The sequence below is a fragment of the Penicillium hordei genome (genome assembly GCF_028827395.1).
Source record: "Penicillium hordei strain IBT 12815 chromosome Unknown utg000001l_segment0_segment0, whole genome shotgun sequence".
Classification (NCBI taxonomy): Eukaryota; Fungi; Ascomycota; class Eurotiomycetes; order Eurotiales; family Aspergillaceae; genus Penicillium; species Penicillium hordei.
In genome coordinates, this window is record NW_026623142.1 from 267,150 (window position 1) to 284,483 (window position 17,334).

The 17,334-nt window shown below is 49.0% G+C and overlaps 6 protein-coding genes across 6 annotated transcripts; 2 read left to right on the forward strand and 4 right to left on the reverse strand.

Annotated features, from left to right (window-relative positions):
• Positions 1 to 632: 632 nt before the first annotated feature.
• N7537_000098 (uncharacterized protein) lies at positions 633 to 2,280 on the forward strand (the record flags this gene model as incomplete). The annotated part of the gene is made up of 4 exons (XM_056891156.1): positions 633 to 695; positions 760 to 948; positions 1,226 to 2,059; positions 2,137 to 2,280. 4 exons carry the CDS (start codon positions 633 to 635, stop codon positions 2,278 to 2,280), a joined length of 1,230 nt encoding a protein of 409 aa, XP_056756151.1.
• A 1,103-nt stretch (positions 2,281 to 3,383) lies between these two features.
• N7537_000099 (uncharacterized protein) lies at positions 3,384 to 5,408 on the reverse strand (the record flags this gene model as incomplete). Its single annotated transcript, XM_056891157.1, has 1 exon — positions 3,384 to 5,408. One exon carries the CDS (start codon positions 5,406 to 5,408, stop codon positions 3,384 to 3,386), a length of 2,025 nt encoding a protein of 674 aa, XP_056756152.1.
• Positions 5,409 to 9,470: 4,062 nt separating this feature from the next.
• Positions 9,471 to 10,610, reverse strand: N7537_000100 (autophagy-related protein 27; the record flags this gene model as incomplete). Its single annotated transcript, XM_056891158.1, has 3 exons — positions 9,471 to 9,666; positions 9,754 to 10,264; positions 10,349 to 10,610. 3 exons carry the CDS (start codon positions 10,608 to 10,610, stop codon positions 9,471 to 9,473), a joined length of 969 nt encoding a protein of 322 aa, XP_056756153.1.
• A 744-nt stretch (positions 10,611 to 11,354) lies between these two features.
• On the forward strand, positions 11,355 to 12,069 carry N7537_000101 (tubulin-binding prefolding complex subunit GIM3; the record flags this gene model as incomplete). Its single annotated transcript, XM_056891159.1, has 4 exons — positions 11,355 to 11,372; positions 11,453 to 11,584; positions 11,653 to 11,720; positions 11,877 to 12,069. 4 exons carry the CDS (start codon positions 11,355 to 11,357, stop codon positions 12,067 to 12,069), a joined length of 411 nt encoding a protein of 136 aa, XP_056756154.1.
• A 707-nt stretch (positions 12,070 to 12,776) lies between these two features.
• N7537_000102 (Hsp70 family protein) lies at positions 12,777 to 14,842 on the reverse strand (the record flags this gene model as incomplete). Its single annotated transcript, XM_056891160.1, has 4 exons — positions 12,777 to 12,976; positions 13,034 to 13,472; positions 13,522 to 14,454; positions 14,516 to 14,842. The coding sequence occupies 4 exons, from the start codon at positions 14,840 to 14,842 to the stop codon at positions 12,777 to 12,779; spliced, it is 1,899 nt and encodes a 632-aa protein (XP_056756155.1).
• Positions 14,843 to 15,671: 829 nt separating this feature from the next.
• On the reverse strand, positions 15,672 to 17,033 carry N7537_000103 (uncharacterized protein; the record flags this gene model as incomplete). The annotated part of the gene is made up of 2 exons (XM_056891161.1): positions 15,672 to 16,785; positions 16,912 to 17,033. The coding sequence occupies 2 exons, from the start codon at positions 17,031 to 17,033 to the stop codon at positions 15,672 to 15,674; spliced, it is 1,236 nt and encodes a 411-aa protein (XP_056756156.1).
• Between the last annotated feature and the right edge of the window lie 301 nt (positions 17,034 to 17,334).

Sequence of the window (17,334 nt, forward strand, 5' to 3'; positions counted from 1 at the left end):
TTGGATTTCATATGTACATTGTATACATGTAAGCAGTACTACATGTACTAATTCTATGCGGAATAGTCCTATAACAATACTTACTATATACTATGTACCATGCGGAAGGATCATGCTATACTATAACCATGTGTAACATCCTGGGGCTAATTCGTAGATCTCCCTGTTAAAATATGATATTATTTTTGACCATTCTTTTTCTTTTTCTTCTTTTCCATGGGTCAGTGTAATAGCCAACTCTGGTAACTCTCCGCCTCCCGAAAATCAAAATCAAAATCAAAATCAAAAAGAGAAACGGTTATTAAACGCTGGTACCTATGTCATTTCATATAAAGAGTTTTAGCCCCCCCCCCCCCTCCCTTTTCATTATTCTCACGCCATAGTACTGGACCACTGAGAAGCTCTATTCGCTGGCATAGGACGCTTGTGAAGCATTCGACCCGCCCCAAACCAGAAAATTTCTGTCTCGCCACAGGTTCAACGGCAGGATTTGAATTATCCTTGCGTTAATTGATCAGAGGCTTGAACTCACCGCAAGTTTATTTACAATTACCGTTGGCGATTTTCTCTAAGACAGAGCCTGCAGATTGCAGTTATTTCGATCAATATTAAATATTATACGGCGTACAATAATGTCAGACAAGCCGATCTTTGTGGCTACGCATCCGCGAGCATGTTCGACAGCCTTTGAGCGAGTAAGAGAACCTGAGATTTTAACAAACAATCCCATTCTTACAGCATATAACTAACGGACTACAGGTCTTCATGACTCAGCGTGATACTATCCAATGTGTCCATGAGCCATTCGGCGATGCATTCTACTACGGCCCGGAGCGCCTCTCCAGCCGATTCGCAGGCGATGAACATGCACAAGCACGCCTGGATAGTGGATTCGCCAATTCGACATATAGTACCGTGATGGAAAGGCTGGAACGAGAAACTACTCAGGTCCGACCCTTCTTTTTGCGAAATCTCTCGCGTTCTTACACATCCCCTTCGTAATACTCTTCATGTTCTCCCCTGTGGATCGAACATGAAGACTCCTTACCTGTTCACATTTTTTTGTTACTTTACACCGCAGATGTAGCCCGAGGCGATCTGTTCCCCCTTCCTCTCTACGAACTGTAGATCACAGACTGACTCCGAAATATGGAATGACCATGGAGATCCGCGCGGCGGGATGGAATATTTACACTTTTTGAGGGGGATGCTTACCTTGTCATAGGGAAAGAGAGTCTTCATCAAAGATATCGACCACTACCTGCTTCCACCAAATGGCCAGCCCGCCAGCATTGCCCCGTCTCTCCTGCGCGTTAAGCGAGGAGTCGGCACCAACGGCGACTTGCACAAGGCCAACGGTGTGAACGGTGCCAACGGCACTGCTCACACCAATGGCCACATCGCCACGCCAAATGGTCGCACGAACGGGGTCAACGGAACCTCGGACGGTACCAACGGCACGGCGAACGGTGTGAACGGTCACGAGATGAATGGCCACACCAACGGCGCGACCAACGGTCACACCAATGGAACGTCCAGGGAACCTTACCCGTACGACACACCCACAGAGCCGGGTAACCCAACCGTGATGCCTCGCGAGCTGCAAGAGCAGTTCCACTGGGCATTCTTAATCCGCGACCCGCACTACAGTGTGCCGTCGTACCTGCGGTGCACGATCCCACCTCTGGACGAGGTGACCGGGTTCCACAACTACGACCCACTGGAGGCCGGGTACGACGAGCTGCGCCGGCACTTCGATTATCTGCGCGAGACTGGATTGGTCGGGCCCCGGGTTGCAGCGCGCCCGGAGCTGAATGCCGAGGCCGATGCCGAGGCGACGACTGGCGTCGAGGTGTGTGTCATCGATGCAGATGATATGCTCGACGAACCGGCGAAGACCATCGAGGCTTTCTGTAACAGTACTGGTTTGTCGTACCGACCGGAGATGCTGTCGTGGGATACGGAAGCAGAACATGCTGTTGCTCGGAATGCGTTTGAGAAGTGGCGTGGGTTCCATAATGATGCTATTGAGTCGAAGGCTCTGGTGCAGAGAGCTCATGTAAGCTTCTATCATCATTTGTTCTGGCGGAACGGGGACCCGCAGGCATCGGGGACTTGGGCTAACACTTTTCATAGAAACGTGCTGTCAAGACTGAGGAGCAGTTTGACGCCGAGTGGCAGAAGAAGTACGGTGAGAAGCGGGCTGCTCTCATCCGCCAGACAGTTGATGCCAACATGGCCGACTATCTGTACCTCAAGTCATTCGCCGTGAAGGTTTAGGAAGGGAAACGGGAGAGTGGTTTGTAACGCACAAGCTCAAGAATTGAGTGAAATGAGAAAGGAAAGGAAGAAAGGGGCAGCGGAGGGGCACCTACCCCATATTATTTCTTGTCTTTGTAAGACATGAGAACGAATTAGTCCGGATGGCGCCATCTTCACGGGGATTGGTTGATGACCATGACGATCTTGCGTGTCTTCTTCTATTCTATGAGTATTATTGCGATTTTCTAGCTTGTACAAATACCAAGTACTAGCTATTATTGTATTCACAGGGTATGGTGATGTGTTATTAGCCTGTTGATATTTACTTCCCTGCAAGGCTCCTTCCTATTTAGGCCTTTAATAGCCATCCTCACGTAGAGGCAGACCGCCGAATCTGCCTCATCCACAACTTCTTACTCTGTTACTCTTTCTATTTCAATTGGACTATGCGGCGAGACCCTGAAAGACGTTAAATAGAACTCCCACACAAACGCCAAGAACGATATAAAACGAGCACCGGTTACCATGAATCCGAAAGAGGCCAATAGGAGTCTGAAATACTCCCTCAAGCACATTATTGATGGTGCCTGGTTTTAAAATGTGCTAAGAGTAGGCTCATCGCGAAGAAGCCGGTGGAAGGTTCATCATAACATTCAAGGAAGAAACCACGCATTATGTATCACTGGCTTCATCTAGTCCGTTAAGGGCTGGATTTTTTTTCGAAAGGTGATAAATTATGTGGTCGTAAGTCACGCTCGGAAACGCCGAGTAATCACCGTCCCTTTCGTTTGGCAGCTGTGGCTATCACTTATTACGGTTGTCTATGGAAAGAGAGCGTCCTGAGCATTACAACTACCTCTATGTGAAAAGCAAGATCCAAGGAAAAGGCCGAGTGACACCGTCTCTCTAAGCAGGAATGTCGAGCCCTACAAGAGCTATAATTAGGAGTCTGGCAGCCATTCCATGGACGCATTCACGTTAACAGAATCATAATATTTTTCCATGCATCAATATATCACTTGAAGTACAAATATAACCATGGTTTTCCTTCCCGAGGTTCAGAACCAAATTTTTTTTAAAAAAGAATCAAGCCAGCTGCATGCGACGCAGTGCTGCGCGTTTTATTTGTGACCCTTGGCGCTGGCCTTGAGGGCACTGTTCGGCACGTAAAGAGGCATCGAGTCCTCCCAGATTGAATCAGTAAGCACACGCTTATTCGAGCCATCAGCGTTCATAACGAGGACCTGACCATAAGGCTGGAAAGTATCATCATAAAGAGCACACTCATACTGGAAGCCGAACATGCCGGAAGAGTAGGCAATGCGACCATCCCAAGTCCAGACGGCATGAGCATCATTGGCACCACTGCTAGTGAGGACCTTGAGGCCAGTTCCATCAGGACGCATAGTGCAGACATCGTAGTTGTAATCACTGGTCTTGCGGGTGAAGACGATTTTCTTTCCGTCGGGAGAGAAGGAAGGCAGGTTATCCCACTCGTTGGTCAAGACGGAGGTCTTGCGAGTTTCCAGATCCAGAACACGGAGTCCGAGCTGGGATTTATCGCCCAGAGTGGAGTTTGTTCCCCAGACACGGAAGACGATCTTCTTGCCATCGTGCGAGAAGCTGGGGAAGCCAGAGTTGATGACGCTGCTGTTGCTGCTGAGGGTTGTGGTGCTCTCAGTCAGGACTTCGGAGTATGTGCCATTGGCAGTGGCTCGTACGAGCCAACCGCCGCCGGTAGCACGGCCTTGGAACCAGAAGCCTACTCCGAAAGTGACCCACTTGCCATCGGACGACCAGGCCGGGTTGAAGGCTCCTGCGGTGCCCAAGGCGACTGAGCTTGCGTCAATGAAGCTGGATTCCATGTCGTCGTAGATTAGGGCCTCATTGGTTCCATTGGCGTTGAAGGAAACAACAGAAGAGTTTCCAAGCTGTTTCTCGGTTAGGGCGATCTTATTGATGTTGGATAACTGTGGGAAGACGTCTGTGAAGCGGTATTCCCACTCCGAATCCCAGCTGTACAGCTTCTTGTCCATAGGGCGGATAGTCCAGGCAGTCTTTTCATAGACGACCTTCTTGCCGTCTGGAGACCAGGCAGGGGAGCGGATCACCTCGCTAGTGGTGTTTACATATCCGCCGGCAGTGGTGTGGAATCCTTCGATGCCAGAACCCTTTCCGAAGTAGGCGACGGTGCTGTTGGGAAGGTATTGAGGGAAGATCTTCACGCCCGTTCCTTGGACTTCCACGCGGCGGTCAGCGCCTGTGGTGAACTTCACCGAGACAAGGGTGGAGTTGGCGGAGTCGATTGACTCGGGACGATGAGCGTTCCAGGTATTCTCGCGGGTCATCTCATAGAAGATAATACGCTCGCCATTAGGCGACCACTTCGGTGAACCTAGAGAGTAACCAGTCTTCGACGCCACGCGACGGAAGTCAGACCCATTGGGGCGGATAGCGTAGATGGACAGCTCCTGTGTATGTTCCCAGCCAGTCACACCTTGGAAGGTCGGGTCTCCGTGTCCGTACCAACCCGAGTTACGATCCGACGAAAAAGCAATCCATTGGCCGTCGGGAGACCACGCAGGGCGGAAGTATCCATTTGGAAGAGAATTGTTGGCAGCGGTCGAGGCGGTGTCTGTGAGGTTCCATTTCTTGCCACTCTCCAGATCCATGACCCAGATGTTGGCCTTGTAGCCATTGGCAGTGGAAACATAGGCGATTTGTTTTCCATTCGGAGACACGACAGCTGAGTCTTCCATGGAGGAGGTTGCTACCAACTCCTCAAGGTCAGAACCGTCTGTCCGGACGCGATAGATATCCGAATTACCGTCAGCGTTCCGTTCTCCGGTAAAAGTGATCCATTCTCCATCGGGGGAGAAGGTGGCGTGGTATTCGTAGATCGGGTTGGAGAGAAGAGGACGTTCCTCGGTGCCATCAACATTGGCAACATACAGCTCTGACGTGCCGGGGGCAATGCGGTTCATATAAAAGATGCCTTTCTTGTCGGACGGCGCCTTGCGCGGTGCGTGCACATGCGACGGAGTTGTGCTCTTTTTTTCAAGGTTCATGCGCTCTGCATATGGGCAAAGAGCCAAAGCTGACGGCAAGGTAAGGCCCAACAGGGCAACTGAAGCAGAAAAACGCATTGTGAAAGGAACGAGTACTCCACAGCAGTTCAATTACCGGAGCCCATTATGTTCGGGCACTGCTATACTTATACATAAAACCTCTGTAGAGGTACAAGGACTGAAGGACCGATCATTTCCATCCAGGGTTGTAGTGCATTTCTTTCCTCCGACAGGTCCACCTTTGCGTAATGAAGTCCGCGTTATTTGCGGGCCTTCATCTTATCTGATGAAGCAAGCTACTGTAGCGACTGACCATTGAGATGTCCTGCACAATATTGACACTTCATCTGATTGGTGGTTATCAAGTGAAGCTGTGACTTGCAGGACTCGAAATAAGGCAATGATCGTCATGGCTTGAGATAGATGGAGAAAGTCTCTTCCGCTGGTTACCAGTAGCATTATTGTGGTACGTAGTTGGGACCTTGATATCCCGTGTCTAGGCAAGTGTCGTTTATGTGATGCGCCTAGATACACATAATACAATGTTGAGGAATGCTGTATGCGGAGCCGCTCCTGCAGTTCTCACGCACAATCGTCAATCCTGGAGATGTCAAATAGGGCTCGGAGAGACAAATCGAATGCCAAGCGAATCGGCAGTGGAAATGCCTTTGGCCTTGCGCAATATCATGCCGACCCAGATAACTCCGCTTATTTCGTTCGTCAATGTAAGGCACCAAAATTCCGTCCTTGGAACGTCGACGGCCGAGGCAATTCCCCAGCTTAGCAACTATTACCATTGGTTTGACGCACAGCAAACTCTGCCCCTTTCTGCATATTCAGCAGCGAAATCTTTAAATCCGTTGAACCTACTCGGAGTCCGAGGATCGGTCGGGACTGCCGGATTAAGGGGTGAAGTGTCAATCCAAGGGTGGAGCAGTCTTGGCACTGAAATGCCAAGTCTAGAGCTTGTCAATAGGTACAGCAATGTATGGTATGCATGAAAGATATAAATATATGACTCCAAATGACTAAAATGACAAAAATTCACCAATTCTTCGAATCTATATGGAGAACCTGGGCACGCCATCGTGGCGGTCCGAGTGTTTCTACTTCGTACCATGTATGTCACCCACCATGGTATTCGGCGAAGGATTCATAGAATTCAACGATGCCGGAGACACAACCGATGATCACAGTTGCGGTTGACAAAGTCAATGCATGTAGTCTGGCCGCTCGGTGTTCAGGGGGAAATCATAAGATCTTAGTTCCATCATATGTTATCCAGGACAGGTCTCCGCTGAGGCCATACCCGTGTGGCTTTGGTACATAGTTTGAGTCATTGGAGCTTGTCGAAGCAGGCTTCAGATTCTCAACCTCAAGCATGCCAAGCCCAGTGTGGTGTAAGTCTAAGTATGTGCTATCGAACCGAATGAAGCCACGGGTTTCAGTAGGGGAATTTAAGATACACTAGCCAGTGGCCGGATCTGATACAGCGATTCGATGGTCTGATGCAGATGCGAGTTGGGCTCCATCTTGACACCAGGAAACTAGAGAAGCTTTGTTGGTATGCTCTTTGCAAATCGAGACCTCGCGGCTAGTAGTTAGACTCCACAACCGAACGGTATAATCCCTGGATGCTGATGCGAGTTGATCTCCATAGGGAGACCAGGCAATTTCTGTAACACTATAGCCATATTTCCTGCAAACCATGCGCGGACCAGTAATCGGATCCTACACGTGGAAGATGCCATCATACAATGTTAATGCAAGGTTATTTCCATCGTGATTCCCGAAAAACTTGCTTTGTCTGCCGTTCTGGCCTTGGAAAATTGTGCACTGACCGGTAGTTGGATCCCACATCTGGATGGTTACATCCATTGGTTCTGATACTACTTGATTTCCACCGTGAACCCGGGTAATCAATTGCACAGGTTTATTATAGCCCCTGTTGGTTGGGTGGAATTTGATTGTTGTGTCCCATATTTTAACAGTCGTATCATCAGACCCTGGGCCGAGAAGCTTTCCATCTGGAGACCCTGATGCAACTTGAGATCCATCTGGAGACCAGGCTACCGCTTCAAGCCAACCTTTATGGCCATGGAATATCATAAACCCCCACTTTTTAGTATCCCATACTCTGATGGAGGCATCAGTCGAGCTCGAGGCAAACCGACTACCATCCAAAGACCATACTATGAACCTAATCCATTTAGAACTCGGAAGGATACGGACGCACTATATGGTAATTACATTCTAGACTCTGATTGCTCCATCCTTTGAACCTGACGCGAGTTGAGACCCCATCTGGAGACCAGGCCAACACCCAGATAGCCCCCCGTATGGCCCTCCAGCATTGGTTCCAAGATGGCAGTAGCTGGGTCTGAAATTCAGATAGACTTAGCTGATGCCCACGTCGATCACACGACCAGGCCATGCAAGAAAGGTCGAGTGAATGGTGCTCAAACTTTGATTTAGATTGCCTAGTAGCTATATTCCAGACCTCGATAGCACTTTTCGACAGTGTAGCGACGTGGGTGTTATCTAATCACCAGATTGAAGATTTCGAAGGTCCATCGACTTCGAGGACGTGACTGCGGTCGTTAGTGCCCAGATTCCATACTCTGGCGCTGCTGTTGGTCATTGAAGTGAGTCGACTTCCATCCCGAGAACAGACGATAGAGACGGCCCCATCGTTGTGACCTTCTAGACACATGCATAGCGTACTGCAAGTAGAGGATCTGGGTTTGGTGGCCGCTCTATCGGATAGGCAGGTGCACCCAAATTATAGACATTGTGTCTCAAACTTTTGCTTACAGAGTAGATTACGATGTATTATCTCCTTCCCATTGGGGTATATCTCGCTGGATATCTCATTCTTTGTGAGAAAGTCCTTTGCTGATTGGTGAATCAAGGAGATTGTGTTATCCTGAACAGATAAGAAAGAGCCACAAAGTCGAACTATCTCGAGTGCGTTTTCAGCATCACCACGCACTTCAATGGTAGAACATCATTTCGTCCAGTGTGATGGGGCAGAGAACAGTCGTGGCGACGCCAAGAATAAACTTGCAGGTCTCAGAATCGTCTGGGTTAGAAATTTGGTTCATCATGCGCTCGTAAATATTCTCAAGAGCAGGAGGAAATTCTCCAAGCTTCTCCAGAATGTGCCGGCGAACTGACTTTGGCAAGTTCTTCGCAAACCAATGCTACCCAGAGAAATGTGCCATTGGCAAAACATACGGTGGATAGTGCCACCAGGTGCAGGCTTATGCTATATTAGACTATATCAGACGAGAATGTGCCAGTTTATAACAGTGGATTCCACAAATCGACACTAACACCAAATTTATCTTAATCTCTCGGTCTGGTGTCGAGAAAGAAAGAAACAGTGTTCGTTCATCTTGTAGAAGTCAAACTACATAGACATTTAATATTATCAAACATCTCACTCGGCAATTGACATAGCAAACGCAAAACAAGTCCACGTAGTAAAATCATGCTAATTGCTACCATTCAGATTTCTAGTTAGGCCATGGGATCGATGGGTCAATCAGTCTATGACTGCACTAACCGCTGAAGACCTCGGGTAGTGGCTCCGGATATAATTTGTCGTTTGAAGTTAACAACATGCTCTGGGGTTCCTCGAAAGGGTCAGAGTTGAAATTGAACGAAGCAGGTAAACCAAGTATTTATATAGGGACTACAAGAATTCGCTACAATTTTCCGACGCAACGTGGAGACGTTGATGGAAGATAGCCGGTTAGAGGTCAGGGCAGCAATGTATATCTCGTCTGTGAATGCCCATAGCCTTGGAAAGCTAGGCTGCCTCACGGCTTCACCTATAAAAGTAGACGTAATGCGAAATCTGAGAAATTCTAGAGCACCCTAGGTTCCAACGTTCTTACACAACTTGTCACGTCAAGGGCGTGTAGGTCCCAATAACTGGCCTTGAAATCATATCATTCATCATGGCCAAGCATATAAACTCCTCGTCTAGCGCCATACAAACTCAAAGAAACATTTGCATACAGCAAGGTATTGAAACCCCGGCCGATACAGCGTAGTGAGAAAAAAAGGAGACATTGTATCCTCATCCAAAAGTACAACCGACTATAGGAAACAATCTATCCAAGCCAGGATCCTTCATACCGCACTGTAACCACCCCGCGAGCCCGCTCCTTGCAGAGTATTGACCACCCGACGGAGCCAGTCCTGGAAGAGGTAGGGAATATCGCGGATCGTGTCGCCGTGGGGGAGGAGATCCCAGCCACGGGCGCCGTAGCGGTTGTAGTTGAGCCAGGAGCCGAAGATGAGGTAGGCAGCGATGCAGAGGAAGGCACTGGATAGATTGATTAGCACGGTGTTTCAATGCAGAGGCAGGAACATGAAAATGGAGTTCCTAGGAACTAAGAGAAAGACAACTCACATGATAATCAACCAGGTGAAGAAACCCCAGCTGTTAGAGCTGGGAGTATCGCCCTTCTCCTTCTCGTACTCGTCGCAGGCGTACTTTGTGCGCCAATCCAGTCTCAGGATGTAGGTATCATCATCTGACAGACCAAAGCTCTTGAACTGCAGACTACTGCTGCTGTTGCCTGCCGGCGTACCACCTTCCTCACCCTCCGCTCTCCGTCGTCGCTCTTTCGTTTCTGGGTCCGCTTCAAGCGTTTGCAGTCCTTCTAGTCCAGATCGCTCGTGGTCGCACTGGAACTCAATGATAGCGCCTGCCTTCTTAGCCTTCTGGTCATTTCCATCTCCCTTGTATGAGCCGCCTTCCAACTTCACGCGCAGTCCCTCGGTCTCGGGGTCGATATCCTTCAATCGCTTCAGTTCGGGGTTCTTGGAGCCTTGGCCAACGGGATCGAGGCCGACGATCGGGAAACCGAACGAAGAGCCGCCATTTCCGTCCTTAGCTATTCGGTGCACGAATCCGCAGACTAAAAACAATACACCAATTAGCGTGATTACCCCAAGCAGAAGACCCCTTCAACATGGTCGCGTCATCTCGGGCAGGAACGTACCGTTTTTGCTAGTCCCGCACGTCGCATCGCCGTACCGGGCAGAACCCCCGAGAATATTGCAAATATTCAATCGGTAGGTTGTATTCGTGACGAAGTCATCCGTCGTGACGCTGTGAGTCAGCTCATGGACGCCTTTTAGGGGACTGAGATCGTATTTGTAATTGTCGAGCTTGATGTGCGCGCAGTCGAAGCCCGACGCGGATGCCAGGCTTGATAGGAATGTGGAGAGGAGGAGTGAAACTCCGCTTGATTGTGTTCGCATTTTGATCAATGTGGTGCTGGCTGGATCGCGAAGGGTTGGGTGGAAGGACGGATGAAAGCTGGGATGAGGCTTTCGCGCGAGATGGAGCTCGATAGCTCAGGTGGATGGTCACGAGGACAAATTTATACAGGACAAGTGTGACCAGTACGGTTAAACCGAAATTGGAGAGATTCGGTTACTGGTTGGAAGGAGGTCCCCTGTGAAGTTGAAGAGTGACGATGACGGGGTTCCTGCGGAGGTGTTTCGTTTCTCCGGTGGCGGTGTTTTGGCACTAAAACGTGATGCCTACACTCAACTCGGAAGAAGATGCCTTGAAGTTCTAGAGCATTTAGAACTATTTCTGGAGTTTAGATGACTTTTATCAAAATGTTTTTAATCTTCTTCAGAGAAATAAGAGCTACTATGATGTCATTCCAAGTACCCGATGACCTACCCAACCCGATAGATGTATATAAACATATATAAAGGAGATAGAAGAAAAAATAGAAGAATCGATACGGAGAAAAGAAGTAGAAATAAGGCCTGATAATACTCTACGCCCTGTATATATACACTGTAAAATGCTTTCCCAACTACAAATATCAACACTCATCTCGTCGCCACGCACGGACCACCCACTCAAACCCGATATCAAACGCGCAAACCAACCAACCCGCAACGAGGACAAAACAGAAGCCCAAACACAAAAGAACGGACAAATCCCCCGTCCAAATCCAACCAAATTCCCCCCTCCAGACAGCCAAAATGGTGCAGCCGCGTATGGTAAGCCAACCCCCACCAAGCTCCGGCGCGACAAACCCCGCCAAAGCCGAGGCTCTCAAGCTAACCTCACCAACGTGCAGCTCACAAAGGCGGATGAGACATCCGCTAATGATGAGAATGAAGTCCGGCGTGAGGATCAGGAGAAGATTAACCGGTTCAGTCGGTTGCATCAGCGCGAGACTGTGCTTGAGGAGCAGTTGAAGGGGAAGCAGGTATGGAGTTTTGATTTTTAAGGATCTTGTCTTCTGATGTATTGGATTTCTTGCTAACTGGTTTATAGAAGGATAAGGAGGATTTGGAAGAGGTTTCGATGGAATTGGAGCTTGCTGATGAAGATGAGCTTGTGCCGTAAGGAATCCCCTCTTCCTATCTCGTTTTTTTCCCTTTGCTTTTTTTATATATGTTCTAGTCTGCGATCCTCGTTTGGGGGGATTGGGAAGAATTTGAAAAATAAAAATAAAAAGCATAAAAAGGAAAAAGATCATCGCTGACAACTTCCCCCAGTTACAAAATCGGCGACTCATTCTTCCAACTACCGCTATCAGACGCGCAGGGAATGCTCTCTGCATCAACAGAGAGGATCGACACAGATGTCACTAAGCTGGAGGACTCCATTGGTGAGCTGCGCGAGGAGATGCAGCAGCTGAAGGTTGCGCTGTATGCACGGTTTGGTCGGAGCATTAACCTGGAGACTTGATTGGGATGAATTGGATGTATTACCACTCTTACTTTTTGTCTCTTGGAACTTGTTTCTCATTCTTCTCTATTATCTGGTCTGAAAAATGGGGAGGTTTGACAATCTTCAATTGTTGTCTAGAATTAAATACGTGGAATGGATGAACTTGATGATAGGTTAGATGCCATGACATGTGCTTGATACATGCCTATGATCATGAGTACATGGAGGTATAAATATGCAGATGGAGCTGGAGATTATAAATCAGATGAGGACCCCAGCTCGTCAATATCATTCAAACAAAACACAACAGTCAAGAGGTATCTAAGAAGGCGAGAGAGAAAAAAATAAGGAGAGAAGAAGAAGAAGAAGAAGAAGAAGAAGAAGAAGAAGAAGATAAAAACAGGAACCGCCAAGGAAACGAGTAGGCAAAACAAATGGTTTCACCAACCTGTGGCATATATTTAGGAACAGCACAGAGTTTCCCCAAGAATCAACACAGATAACGCCTATTCGCCGGTGCAGTGATGCCCGATTATCCGGCCAGGGGTATTTGACCCAGTTCACCGATCCAAGACTAATGTGAAGGAAATTCAAATCAATAAAACTTATGTCATGGCCACACCTCTGCTCGCCGATGATGCCGTGGGCCTCGTCCAGGAGGGATGTATACACGGCACGCGTATGTGTGTTTTCTCATGTGTTTCCTATGTGTGAAAGTTGGTAGATCAACGGAACTTGGCACGGCAGCGGCCCATGATCTCGTTCTGGCAGACCAGTTCGGCGCTGAATTCACTGCCGTCTAGTGTAAGGTAAATATCGAAGTAGACACGGTAGAAGATGCCCTGGGGAGTGTCCATGCGCTCAAAGTCGGTCTCAAGGTTCTTGCGTGATAGATCGGAGGTGAGTGTGACAACTTCCTTGATGCCTAGGGAAAGCATTAGTAATTTGCACAAAGCTTGAAAAATGTAACCTCTCAACTTACGAGGATCCTTGGTGTACTCGGGGCAGACGTCCTCGTCACAGGCGTACAGCACATCCTCATACATGAGGGTGGCGCCAGGTGCAACTTGACGGAAGAAGCTGACCTTGACTGGTTCGCCAATCCTGACACGCTCTCCCTTTTGGACGAAAATCTGACGGGTGTACTTGCATCTATCGCGGCCATCCAAACTAGGCACACGGTATTGTTCTGGGTGATAGCCCTCCTTGAATGGCTGAAGCGTGGCCATCAGATAGTGCCGACGTGCTACACGGTGAGTGATGACTCGCTCGGTAATACCTGCGGTGACTGCACCCTTGACGATCGCAGCGACCGAGTCCATCGGGCGGACAACCTTTGTCTGATACTGTGGCGGCACGTGGAGCTTGATCTGCTGGAACAGGTATTCCGAAGCACCAAATCCACCGACGACCAGGACGTTCTACAAACTCATTAGCTTTGGACTGAAGACTAGACCGGGACGCTCTTACCTGGATCAGACGGTTCTGTGCTTGAATGGCGATAATCTGGTTGCGGACCAACTCGAGGATACGGTTCACGACAGGCTCAAAGCACTGAAGGATCTCCTCGTTCATGAATGTCATGTAGCCCTCCTCAATACCAGCATCAGGGAAGTCGGCCTCGATACCCACGTCTACTGCCCATTTTTGTCCGTTGTTGCGGAAGTCGGCCTTGATACGGTTCTCGAAGTCCATGATACACTTCGCGTAGACCTTGCCCGCCGTCCGAGAGCCATCCGGCAGCTTCATCTTCCGGATCTTCGCGCGCAAGATGTTACTGAAGTTCCGATTCAGTGCTGTTGAACCACACGAGTCACCAGACCCGGCAGTACATTCCATCACACTAAAAGGCTGCTCTTCCTCAACCTCATATGCGATCAAATCCACGGTACCACCGCCACAATCCACAATCAAGATAGCGTCGCCCACCTTCAAGTTGAGCAGTCCGCTCTTGGCACAGAACAAAGCCGCCGCCTCGGGCTCTGACACTAGTGTGAGACGGTTATCGTTCTCGTCGCGCAAGAAGCCAGCTTGAATGGCGGCGGTCCGCGTCGCGGCCTTGCCGGCGTCGTTCCAAATAGCCGGCACCGTCAGATAGTACCGGATATTGCGTTCCTCGCGCGTGAACACCTCTCCCAGGGCCTTTTGGAGCTGAGCACGAATGGCTTGTCGTAACTTGAAGAGATAATCGGCAGCAACATCGATTTCGGACTTGCCCGGGGGAAGGGGGGGCAGGTTGATGGGATCAATATAGGTGTTTCCGGAGAGCATCAGCTGGAGCTTGAACCACTCAACCTTCTGCACTTGAGGCTTGGGGTATCCGGTCGGGGCGAGGGCGTCGGCGATATCGGGGCCCCATCCTACCACCTTTTGATATTGGTCGTAGTAGAGGACGGTGGGAATCTAGTAGAGAAGCCCGTTGTCAGACTCGCGTTCATGGAATATACTTGTTAGTTATGCTCACCTTCTGTTTTGCGTGGGTTCCGGCCCCGGGCCATTCCGTGATGATATCCTCGCTTGCCTGGTTGTTGGTCGCGAATGCGTATGCGACACCTGAGAAGGTTGTACCGAAGTCAATACCGACAATCAGCTGGGCCTTGCTCCGACCCCCACCCTCGACCTCGACTGCAGGGTTGCGCCCTGGATACTGAGTGTTTGATAGTGACGGTGGGATACTTGGAGCCATCGGCTGCTGTTGCATGCCATAACCCGGTGGGCCGTTCAAGGGAGCATTTGGGTTGTATTGGAGGTTTGTGGTGATGGGTGGGGGCTGTTGTTGACCATGGGCCATTGGACTGGTTGGTCTGTTGTTTGTGTAACTTGGCGGTCGGCCTAACTGAGGCTGTGGCTGCTGATGATTCATTGGAAGACTTGTTGTTGATGAACTGTGACCTGATGGGGGTGGGGAACTAGGGGTGGGAGGGACAATCGGGGTGGAATTAGGAGGAGGTTTATGTTTGTTCCTAAAGCCAAATGACTTAAATCGGGAGCTCATGAGATCCATGTGAGGCAACAAGAAAGGGAAAAGAGTAAGAAATAGGAAGGGGGGAAAAAAGATGAAAGAGGGGGAAAGTGAGGCTGAGGGTTTACGGTAAATTGTGGAGATCAAAGAGACTTGAAAGAATGACAAACTGATTACATTTAGTTACCTAGTTTAAAATTAGGATACACATATTATAACTAGAAATTCGAAAATTGACGATTCTGAATTCCCGACTCCCTGGTTGACGTGAAATTGGTTATGATAGGCTTTGTTTATAAGGATGTTATAAAACGAGTGACTAGTTATAGAGTACGAGTACGAGTAAATATATGGATATAAATCTCCAAATTACTTAAATTATCATTTTAAACTGTTAATTGATTCAATCTCACCGTTTCCCTTGGCGCCCAGCTCCCCACGGGGGGTGCTACTTAGTAGTAAGGAGTATATATAAAGAAAGTAAATACTCATCAACGAAGATATTTTCAAGTCTCCATTTTTACTAATCCAACAATAATAATTCTCGGGACCATTAGGCAGCTTCTTTGTCCTGAGTTTTGGCCCCCAACGGTGAAAAAAATAGCAGCTTATGTCTCCAAATTACAGGGGCTTGTCCGCTTTCCGACCAGCCCCCAATTTAATCTACCACCTTTCGCATCACCCAGTGAGATGGCTGATAAAGATTCTGAAGCATGCTGTTGGGATCTTGAATGTAGCCGCAAGCCTTCCGATCTCCACGCTTTTCTAGGCGGAAGCCCATACGCTCCACAAGGCTCAGCACTTCATCCTCGGATAACTCCACATTGCCCGGCTCGCCAATCCCAGCCCCCTCGTATTCAGAGCCACTTCCTCTACGGGAGTGGCCGTCATCGAAATGCCATAGTAATGGGCCCACGTTGATCCAGAGCCCATTTGGTTTGAGGCTGTGTCGGATCGTCTCGATGTATCGAATAAGGTTTGGAGCCGTATCAATGAAGAAAACGGTTGTGACCGCGTCAAACGTCTCGTAATTGCTCGGTTGGGTGTATAATACAGTGAAATCTGCTGCGGACATGGACATCGCACCCAAGCGGCGACCAGCACTGGCAGCCTCCTGCATGGCGAACCCGGGGTGCACATCGGGGATCATAACTTGCTGAAGTTGCTGTGCTCGGGATTGGAGATTGGAGAAATGCAATGCAAAAGGATGAAGGGCGTGTTTTGCCGGCCCGTCGGTGTGGTTCAGAATCCAGCTACTGGCGAGCAGCTGGTGGTAGGAGATCTCATTGCCCTCGGCATCATAGCCTGCCATACAGATATCGAAAACCAACCGGCCCAGGCCCGCACCAGGGACCAGAACACGGATTTCCTCTCCGTTATCATGCTGTGTCTTGAACTCCTCGTCTAGGGCCTGGAGAACGGGATCATAGCAGACTTCTCTCTCAGGTCGCCCTTCGAGACTCCAGTCACGATAGAACTGGCGTATCGTTGAGTGCGCTTTGTTGACATCTGATGAAGTTGCTATGTCATGCCAGTTTTGAGTAGGATCGGTGCTGTCGGGGTTTGCAGAAAGACCAAATGACTGGAGACCAAGGGCTAGAATTGCATCCGCGATATCGGCGTTGGTGTCAATGGCATCGTCCACCTTATCGAAGTTATCCAGGATGGAGAATGGAGGCTCCGACAGCATCTGCCAGTGTGCTGAGGGTAGGGCATAGAAAGCTTGCCGTCGACGATGAGTAGTATTCATATGCGCAGTTCGCCGGTATTGTCTGTGGGCGGATTAGCCAAAATCTCTGCGGTTGTATGTAGGCAATCGGTTGTTTCAATTCGATTCAGAAGCTACAATCTTGGAAGCCAAAAAGACATATCTTGTAATAAATTGTCTACCCACGTACCTGAATGAGTCAAAAGCAGCAAATAGCACCCTACGTTCTTCGGGATCAGCGAAAGGGTCAAAGTCCCCTCCCCAGCCGCTCTCCTCCTCCCCGGTCTGGGGCTTTTGATGCTCAGATGCCATGTGGAGGTTGTCAGACTAGCTCCACGTCTAACGATGCTTCTCAAGGCTACAGCATCACACACCCTAAGACAGAATTGGCAGCGACAGATAAGACGAAGGAACAATGTTAAAAAAAAAAAAGAAAACAAGAAGAGCGAGATCAGATAAAGTATATGGAGGGGCAGACGAAACAAGTGGGCAATCCTTCCGAAGGCAAACAATGATTCCTATTGGGTAAATCGCTTTTACCGCAGTACTCTCCGCCTTCTTATTTGGATTATAAACACTATAGAATTGATATGTAGCTGTAACCTACCTAGAC